The 10,134-nt window shown below is 36.2% G+C and overlaps 2 protein-coding genes across 2 annotated transcripts; one reads left to right on the top strand and one right to left on the bottom strand.

The window, feature by feature from the left end:
- Window positions 1–441: 441 nt before the first annotated feature.
- Window positions 442–3,657, top strand: LOC145239183 (E3 SUMO-protein ligase NSE2-like). Its single transcript, XM_080102469.1, has 6 exons — window positions 442–654; window positions 892–1,040; window positions 1,700–1,811; window positions 2,164–2,276; window positions 2,344–2,450; window positions 3,043–3,657. The coding sequence occupies exons 1-6, from the start codon at window positions 528–530 to the stop codon at window positions 3,155–3,157; spliced, it is 723 nt and encodes a 240-aa protein (XP_079958595.1). The 5' UTR covers window positions 442–527; the 3' UTR covers window positions 3,158–3,657.
- On the bottom strand, window positions 3,644–6,991 carry LOC145239182 (glutamine amidotransferase-like class 1 domain-containing protein 3, mitochondrial). Its single transcript, XM_080102468.1, has 6 exons — window positions 6,778–6,991; window positions 4,921–4,973; window positions 4,521–4,688; window positions 4,202–4,357; window positions 3,971–4,127; window positions 3,644–3,807 (listed from the first exon to the last, which is right to left on the bottom strand). Exons 1-6 carry the CDS (start codon window positions 6,874–6,876, stop codon window positions 3,682–3,684), a joined length of 759 nt encoding a protein of 252 aa, XP_079958594.1. The 5' UTR covers window positions 6,877–6,991; the 3' UTR covers window positions 3,644–3,681.
- Between the last annotated feature and the right edge of the window lie 3,143 nt (window positions 6,992–10,134).

The following is a 10,134-nucleotide window of genomic DNA, read 5'->3' as shown; positions in this document are numbered from 1 at the left end:
ACTTTAAAATAGGGAAGGTATAGCGGCACACAGTTTGAGAATCACTAGTCAAGAGCAGTGGTTCTCAACTCATTTCAAGCCATGCATCACCATTCCAATTAAATGAATATCGTGGGTCAGTCCATCGTTAAGTAAAGATAAATTAGGCATCCACAGCAAGCGTATTGACTTGAAATATATTCCTTCAATGCAGAATTTCGAGAGGTGATATCAAGCAATTAACAGGGAACAGGCCAATAACTTGGATAAGCTTTTTTCCCAGCTGATAAGGCACGTTATCAAGTTTCAGCCAATAAGTTTCGTACGAAAATTTTTTTAAAAACCCCTCTTTATTTGACAACATAGATTTATGTTCTAGATCAGTGTTTGGACCTGTAAATTGTATGCGACATTTATGTGCCGCTTCATATTCAGACGCTACACACGAATAGCGACACGCGACATAGCTAGTAAAGTCTCAAAAAAGTAAAAAGTCGCGGTATTTTTGTTTTTGTTTGTTTTTGGGCAAAAAGAGGAGCAAGTTAAGGATGTCAGATACGACAAGTGACCGGCACATTGACAGTGCGCTGAACAATATCAGTAAAATGTCGGAATATATTAAAACTGGAAGGCAAGAGGTGTTGGAAGTAGGAATGGATTTAATTGAAAATAAAAGTATGTGGCTGATTTGTCAAAAACCCTTAACCTATTACCAGTGGTGGTATTAAATTTTTTGTCAGCCGGTTCTGTTACAAAAAGTCCATTGACAGTAACCAGTAATGCTATCCGGTTTGCTGATCTCATAAAAATAATTTCTTGCGAACCAGCTGAATCCCACCACTGCCTATTACCTATACTTATAGGTGAATATGCTATAAGATTCATTTTCATTTTAAATATATTTGCTTTTAGTTGAAGACCCGGGTATTGACAGTTTGCAAGATTGTATTGTGGAATTAGTGAAAGCCGAACATCGCGTCAAAGCTTTTACGCAGTCAGTGAACTCAATAAAAACGCGGTGGCAAAATGGCGATCTTGATGATGACGAAGACGTTGTTGAGGTAAACAATCTACCTATTTTATGTATCCAACCTTTAGCATAACTTTCTGGTTGAATGGAAAGTTGAAAACACAGTGTGCATAACATGTGCAGGACCAACATTTCTAATGTTGTTGAATGACTACACTAATTTAGATCAGGCATACAGCATGACTTTCATAGTGTTATACAAGCATCCAAATCAAGCCGGCCTTACAAGCATTTCCACAAGTTGCAAAGCACAGATTAGAAAATGATCTAGCCTGCGATGGGACTCGAACCCACAACAAGAGTCTTAGGCTCAGTGGTGAACCTGTCAAAGTCAAATCACAAGCATTGTTGTCTACCTTGCATGCCGCACATGTCAGCTTTGTAGTTGGGAGTCACTAGTTCCACCAAAGATTGCAGGCTTATCTAGCCATATAGGTGTGCTTGGGAGACCAGCCTGATTCCATATAATGCCTTTAATAGGCCTGGAGTACTATGATTTATAATGAGTTTGCCATGATCACTGGTCTGCAATGGCGCTTCCGGGCTGACCCCAGTATGAATGTATTCATCATAGCTAATTAATAGAACAGTTTATTTTTATATTAATTTTTAAATAATTTGAAACATAATTTTTCAATGTTGAAGCATAGGGACATAAGAGTTTTTTGTTTTACATTTTGTTGCTAACAGATGTTAGAAAACGATCTCAAGGCTGAAGAAGAAAGATCGATGGATGAAAAGTATGTCTGGGATCATGAATTTATGACAGCATTTATTGATCAAATGAAGACTGCAGATCCAGGTTGGTTTACAGATATTTAAGTTTAATATGAACACAATATATAGTTAATAACTGCCAGAGAGCTGCCATATAAAATACATGGTAGCGCAGATGTTCTAACAATTGCTTTTGTCATCATTGGTTCAAAAAGGTATTTTTTTTTCTATTATGCCTGTAAAAAAGCACAGTTGACAACCTGCACTGATGATGACTTCATCAATTTGTTGAAATGTCTATAAGATGTATTTAATATACACAAGTTCTCATAAGAGTTATGTTTTTATTTAATTTACTTATTATAAGTTTGTGTATAGTGTTCCTAAATATATAAAATACCTCTGGCATGACCTAACATTTAAAACACCATCTCAAGATGTTCAATTGAAAACTGGTTCAAACACATCTGCAAGCTGTTCTAGTAACGGAGTATCAGGTGAAATGGAGATTATACAAGCAGAGGTTGCTTTGAAATGTCCAATCACCCAGGTTTGATTCTGCTTTATTTATCTGGTGCTTATAGTGAACTATCTCAAACAATGGTTTGTGGTTTTAGTGTGAAATGACTGACCCAGTTATGGATCCCACATGCAGTCATACTTTTGAAAAAGATGCAATTCATGCTCATATTAAGCAAAATCTGAAGCGAAAGAGGCAGCCAAAGTAAGTTTGCATGTTTTTCTGCCTATCTTAGTTTTTGATCCCTTCAAACCAGTGGTTCTCAACTGCTGATCAATGTTGTCTTTTTGGACGACTACCCTAAATAAATCTACTAATTTGCAAAGCATGTTTGAAAATTAGCCGAAAATGATAATGTCAAATTTTAATGATATGGTTATTACAAACCCTCACTCTAAAGGCTCTGACCGCCAGTTATTAGGTGGTCCACGAGAAGTCCAGTGGTTCATAGAATGTTCTATTAAATAGAATCTATTTGGTGATAAACTTAAATTAGTTGCATGTTATATATTAAAAGACGATCAAAAATTTTGTATTACCTTTAAAAAATCGGTTTTAAAGAAATATATGTAAACTTAAAATGCTTATTGTGTATGCTTTACTTTGATTAAAATGGAGTTTGAGCCACATCACTTGGGCAGGTGGTCAATACCCTCAAATGACTTTGAGAACCACTGTGGTAAATCATTATACAAGGCTAGTTCAATCCCTACTACAGTTGGGAAATGGGGATGTTTTTGAAAACTTAATGTATTGATTTTTCCTGGAAAAATAAGTTAATTTTATTTTGTTGCAGATGTCCCTACCCAGGATGCAAAAACATTCTTGTGTTGGCGAGATTAGAAAGCAATGCTGCTGTGAAGCGTATGATTGAAAGGAAGAAGCGCGGTCATGGTGAAACATCTTCCTAAAATTCTGTGCTTTTAAGTTTCATTCAAAATTCCTTTCTTCCGTTCATTTGCTTAGTGAGGTTGCTACTTGGTACTTTATGTTGTACACATTATCATGGAACTGTGCATTTTTATGTCTCAATGTGCTGTATGATTTTTATGTTGTGCTACTTCCAGTTTTGTAAACACTTTTGCACCTAAGGTGTTACTACACATGCAGTATGCCATACTTTTTTAGGCCTTATCTAATGTTTGTGCGATTAGTTGAATATAATTGTTAGTGGTAACTGAAGATGCATGTACATCACAAACCTTACATTTATTGGTGCAGATTATTAGAAAAAGCTTAAACTTAATTCTCTCCTAATCTTTATCTAAAGTTCTTTACTAATAGCAACATTTGTTAATTACAATGTTACTTTCCACAGCACACTGCCTAACCTGCCTTTTGTTTAACTGCATCAAGCTTTTCGATGTTGATTTATATGTTTATCACAATAAAACTGATTTTGCAAACATTACATGATATGAAGCGTGTTCAAATGTTACTTTGCCATTTTCAACACAGCTGTTATAAATTTCCCGATGCCATCGAAAACTTCGTGAAGTTCCGCGTTGCACATATATGCTGGGGTGGTCACCACTTTGCTTTTCAAATCAACATGAACTTCGTGGAAATGTTATATTAAAGAAATAATAATTGTTGAAAGTACCTTACCATTATTCATAAAAAAATGATATTGGACTCTAATATGTCCAGTTTGCTGCAGTTTACACATCAAAAAGTTTACTAATACACTTTAAAATTAAAATAATAATTGGTGAAAAGGATATTGTAACTTCTTTTGGTACATGTTTTGCACCACATTGTTCAATGGCCCCTGCAGTCCCAGCGTACGGCCATTTACCACCCTCCTCTGCGGCATGTCCCACTGTAACTTCCACACCAGGAAGACATTTTGCAACCAACACTGGTGCAATGCAAGTTAAGCTTAATAAACAACACATATCAAGTTTACATCTTGGAATACAATCATAATATGGTTTTGCACATGACTGGCCTACCCGATTGGCTTCGATTCCGTGTGAAAAGATTTGATCACCTTCTCCACATCTGCATTTACTGTGCAGTTAACATTTTCTGCAGCCCAATTTGAAAGGTTTTTGGCAGCACCAAATCCCCCAGGAAACACAACAGCATCAAAATCAGATGATTTCAACCTGAGAATATATTGTTAACGTAAAATACCCAGGTTCATGTAAGTTACTGAATGAATTGTGTATATATCTGTGCAACTGTGGTGCAATATTTGCTTTTACCAAGCAAAGTAAACTCAGCTAAATGTCATGTTGATGAATTCTCAGATCAAGACTTTAAACTTACTGTGACAATGCTGTTATGTTTCCCCGTGCGATTCTCGCTGATTCACAAAGAACATTTCTGTTTGGTTTCATCTCTTCACCTTTTGTGTGGTCAATGGTGTGCATTTGATCAATATCGGGAGCGAACATTGTCACATCCGCTCCTGCCCGACTCAGATGCACAAGACATCTGACAAATAAAACATATGGTTTCATGAACACACTTGCTATTTAAGTTTGTTTGCCAAAATTTAATGGTGTAGTGACTAAGATGCAAAAAAAGTCCCAAGCAAAAATTAGCTGCACAACGCAATTGGTGGCTGGTCACAAAAGCATTTATAACCTGTTTTAAAAAAAAGGTTTTGCTTTGTATGATAATAGTCGATGTTAGTTTCTACCATCTACATTAAATTTCAACCTACGCTGATGCTTCATGAACTTCTGATCCGTCATAGACTCCACATCCAGACAAAACCTGTGAAAATGTTGTGTTGGATAAGAAACTCATTAGCAAAACGGATGTGATGGTGTTTATATCAAAAAGCACTAATTAAAAAATGCATATTAACAATTTTTTTATGGTTTCACCTCAAAAAGCGTATATTGTGTACAATTTCAAAATGGTATCTATTGGTCATTGCTCTCTGGTCGTACAAACTATATTTGACATTTTGAATCAGTTAAATAATTTCAGAAGCTTAAACTTAGTAGAACAAGACAAACCCTCTGGTGTTGACTTGTAACACAAGTAAAGCATTCACTTAACACAGTGGTTCTCAACCTGTTGTGCAGCAGGGCTTTTTAGCAGTGGTGGGATTCAAACTTTTTTCTTTTGGGATTTTTTAGGACATTCTTTTGAGATTGCTTACCTAGCTTGTTTCAGAAATGTACTGTCTTTTTCAGAAAAAATAGGTCTATATCTTAGTCTACCTATTTAAATGGGGTTTACATGGCATGTGATAATAGAAAATGTCGTCAGGTGATACGCAATAAATACAAAGTTGAGAACCACTGGGTTGAAGCACATATTTTACAGCATAACATCTATAATCCAGTCTACAGAACATGACAGTTTCAAATGAAACTCCGGGCGTGCAGGACCAACATGTCCCGTGTGCAGCTGCCATACTTCACAGATTGGTCTATGAAACATATATATATATTAGGGTTGGGCAGTTGACTGGTCAAATAAAATCTGGTCAATTGACCGGTCAAATACTTGTCAAATAGGTCAAATATCGGTCAAATACTATTCACATTATTAAATTGCAATTTTAGTTTAAAGTTGGAAGTTTAATCTTCTTCTAAACCATAAGTAATGGAAATGAAGGTTTAAACTCATGTAAATTCGTTTGTGAAATGGAAAATGTGTAGTTCATATTATATTGTAGACTTTGCGACTGCATTGCATGCTTCATTTCATCAATGGCCACACCTGTGTGTCTGTATTTTTCTTTCAGTAATCACATTTGTGAAGTGGATTCTCATAATATTCTATATACATCAGATTAAAGTCTAGTTTTGACTGAAATTTAACTGCAAAACTTGTTTATCCTGCTTAAAGTCGCAATTTATGCTGTTGTCACATCTCCATTCATGAAAAACAAGGAATACACAAAAGCTTGATATACATTATTTAAGTAATGTCTTATAATTAATCCACAAAATTCTATTCAGCTACAAACAGTTTTTGGATCAATTATTGATAAAAGTACTGGAGACCTACAAATTTACACAGATGCTTCAAATTAGCCTACTTTATTTTATCTATCAATGAAATGTCCAACATTTGCAAACATGCCCAAGTAAATTCTAATGAACTAACTTGGATTCCCATGGACAAATCACACTCAATTTTTATTAAGATAATACTGTGCTAGAGTGATCCATGTTTTTTAATTCTATTGTAAACCTTGCAAAGTTTGCCTCAATGTAAATCAGATCTTAATTTCAGATGAAAGTATCCTAACTGTTTTGAGCTTTTATTTCAAATGAACAAAACACATCTACATTAGCTTAAAAATCACTTCTTAATACAAAAGTATGCCTTCAACTACTGGAGGGCTATTAGAAATAATTTACCCTTTCCAACAACCAAAAAGCAAGTCCAAAAAAATTTACCACATTTGGTTTTTTTTCAATTGACCATATTTGACCGGTCAATTGACCAGCTTGCCAACCCTACTATATATATATATATATACTTCAGTTGGGTTCAGCGGCAAAAGGCAAATATTATTTTATCTGTTGTTTTAGGCAAGAGTTATAACAAAACTTACAACGGCAACTTTTGCAGACATTGCAGCTGAGCCAGTATGTACCAAGCGGTTTGTATAATTGGGTGCAAATCGTAGAAACTTTGATAAAACACTTTGCATTGCTGTAAAAAACGGATGCTGTTCTGCGAAAAAAAGTATTTGTGATGTACACAACGTTTTGGTTATTACGCAAAAGTTGGTTTTTGGTCCGCAAAAAAACGCAGGGGAAATAACAACCATTAACCAGTTCACTGACCAAAATAAAATGCTTTATATTGGGGAAAGTCCCGGTATCGATACAGTTTGTCAGTTATTAGGGCAAAGTTTTGCTCTCGCCAAGTTGGTAGCACCTACAAACGAAAGTCGTGCTTTTGTCATTAAGTTATATTTTTAATATTTAATCCGCGATACACAGTTGCTTGTTCATGTATAAGTTGGTTTTGTTACAAATATTTTAATTGATCTAATATTAGTGAGTTGTATTTTATAAGAGTTGTACTTACCCTTGATGGGTAAACACTTCCGTAAATCTCACTCTAATAAACAAATTAACGCTGATTAACTAAACCTATAAAACGCCAAATTAAAGTAACATTCCCAAATCCATTATTTAACAAAGCATGTCACAACAGCGCCACTTTGCAGTTAAACACGCAATACAAATGACACAACGCCAACATCTATCACATCGACATCTGTATGCCCTCTTATGCGCTCTATTATGTCTCGTTAAAAACTGTTTTAGTAACTTAACTTATTTTGTAAAGTCTAAAAGTCTGAAATACGCCGATTTATATAGCGTTCAGGTAACATGTTATGCGAGCATAGTCGTAACACGTACGCCCGAGAAGTTAACTAAGTTCTAAACCAGAGGTTCTTAACCTTTTTGGTGCAGTTTCCCACTTATGTCAATCCCCAAGTTGGAATTTCCCACCTCTGGTAATTTCATTCTTTTGTGCCACAACAATATTAGCCGTACGCACTATGTCAGGGGTTCTTAACCAGGGGTACGTGTACCCCTTGGGGGTACGAAGCATCAAAGCAGGGGGTACGACATGCAGGGTGAAATTGCATGCTATTTAGGCATATTTGTGAAGAATGCGTAACAAGTTACTTTGTTATATACAGTATCCAGAACGGATTAGTTTTGTACTACTTACTTTCATGCATGCATTCAACACCCAAGTTATTAATACACTGAGTTTAATTGTTACAATTTTATTTACTTCCGTCGGCCATTGTTGAAAGGGGGCACGAGAAAATTTTATGAAAGCTCAAAGGGTACGAGCGCGAAAAAGGTTAAGAAACACTGCCCTATGTTGTAGCCCATGCAGTGTTTCCCAACCTATGGGTCGCGACCCAAAGTTGGGTCGCCTGTAAATTCTGTTGGGTCGCCAGTTTTTGTGACAATTAGATCATCTACGTTTCGTAGCGTTATTTTGTTATTTGCCAAGGCTATGAATTGTTTCCCAATAACAATTTCATGGCTATTTGGCGTGATAGTGAATTATTCTGTTTGTGACGTCATAATGTTTGTGTGAGATCACTGTTATAAGCGTTGTCTGGCTCATAATGCTTTGAACCAGCTCTAAAGTTGGCGGAAAAACGAATAATTTATGTTTGATGTTTTCTATTTTTCAAACTAGCGTAGTAATTTTCGAAAAACTTTCCTGATTTACAAACAAAAATACAACCCAAATAGCAAGAATGCATATCCATGGGTCGCGAGAATCCGCAACACAAAAGTTTGGAAAGTATTTGGGTCGCGACAAAAAAAGTTTGGGAACCACTGTTGTAGCCTATAAACTTTGCAAAACGGACAAAACAATCATAACAACTTCAAGTTTATTACCTGTTACTTCAAACAAAATAAGCAAAGTGGTAATTTTAATCAATGTGATTTTTGCGATTGATTTTTTATCGCTGGCATCTCGATGCGAGGATTGATATTAGAAAGCGAGCATCGTAAATCATCCTTCATTTGCAGCTTATTGTGACGTTGTGTAAAGGCTGGTTGAGTTGAAATGGTTTCAAGCAGCTGTTAGCCAGCGTTTTCACGCACACTGCGGTATATCCACTCCATCTTTCACGGGGCAAGTAAATCCATACCTGATGTAATCTTCGTCATACTTTCGCTTAGTGTTACTTTTAACTTTCGCAATCGATACTTTGCACTAGCTTACACTAGATGCGTGCGGAAAACAAGGATAAATTAAAAATATTCTAAAATGTTTTAGCTCTGCGGTTTCTTGCCTGTATGTGTTGTTAACAGAACAATTCTGCAGCTAGCCTTACTACTTCTTCCTCGGTGCCTTCGAATACTGCAGGTCCAACCTAATAATGCCTAATAATGCTCTTCTGGCAAATGTATTGTTTGTACCAACGTCTCTTATGACGAATTTAAGTATTCGAGAAAAATCAACGACAACAATTTACGTAACATTGAACTGTGCAATTTCCCACTGACATGTACCATATTTCCCACTAGTGGGAAATTTCCCACCGGTTAAGAACCATTGTTCTAAACCGTAATTGGGGGAGACCGGGGATGGTTCGGACAGTTTTTTGAAAATTGCTAATATTTTTTTTATATGCCCCACATGAATTTAAATGTTAGTTTGTTGTGGTTCTTAAAGTATGGGTCGCGACCCAAATATGGGTCGCGCAGTGTCAAATAATGGGTCGCGCTACGGTAATTCAATTCTGCCCAAACGAACCATTACTGAATTAAGTAAACACAAACGAATTTACTTAATGCAGTAATAAAGTCACCTCACCGAACCACATTCATACAATGACAAATTTTTAGATTTGGGATTCACTTTTATCAATGATCATGGTGCTGTAAAGCTGCAATGTGTGCTGTGTTATGCAGTGTTGTCGAACGAATCAAGCTCGTTGAGCCTACAGCCATTTTTACATGGCCAGACCCCTATGCGGCGACGACGTGGCCTCGAAATTGCTGTACGTCTCGTTATTGAACAGCACAGTTAAATATATAAACCATTTGTTTGTAATCACCACTCATTGTTTCATAGAACTGTGTACTACAAATGGTTGTCTGCGTCTTTTTCTATTTCATGCATATCAGAAAGCTCAAATTCCTAAGGCTCTTAAATGTCCGATGTTGCCCGGGTCGGACATGGCCGGGGGTCAGCTCGGACATTATACGTTTTTTTTTATTTATTATTCGACACATTTGGTAAAAACGACAAACGAAATAATAACGAATCATCTAATATACAAGTCGACTAGGCTGAGCTGGTACTTAAACTTTTTGACATTTGATCTATTAAAACTAGTCATTCGATCCAAAGCATGGCTTCAGGTTTACATTTTCGAACAGTTTAACAAGTAATCCGCCAACGACTTTTCCTG

Source organism: Phallusia mammillata, chromosome 7, assembly GCF_965637545.1.
Source record: "Phallusia mammillata chromosome 7, kaPhaMamm4.hap1.1, whole genome shotgun sequence".
In the NCBI taxonomy this organism is placed as follows: domain Eukaryota; kingdom Metazoa; phylum Chordata; class Ascidiacea; order Phlebobranchia; family Ascidiidae; genus Phallusia; species Phallusia mammillata.
This window is presented reverse-complemented; position numbering and strand designations above follow the sequence as displayed.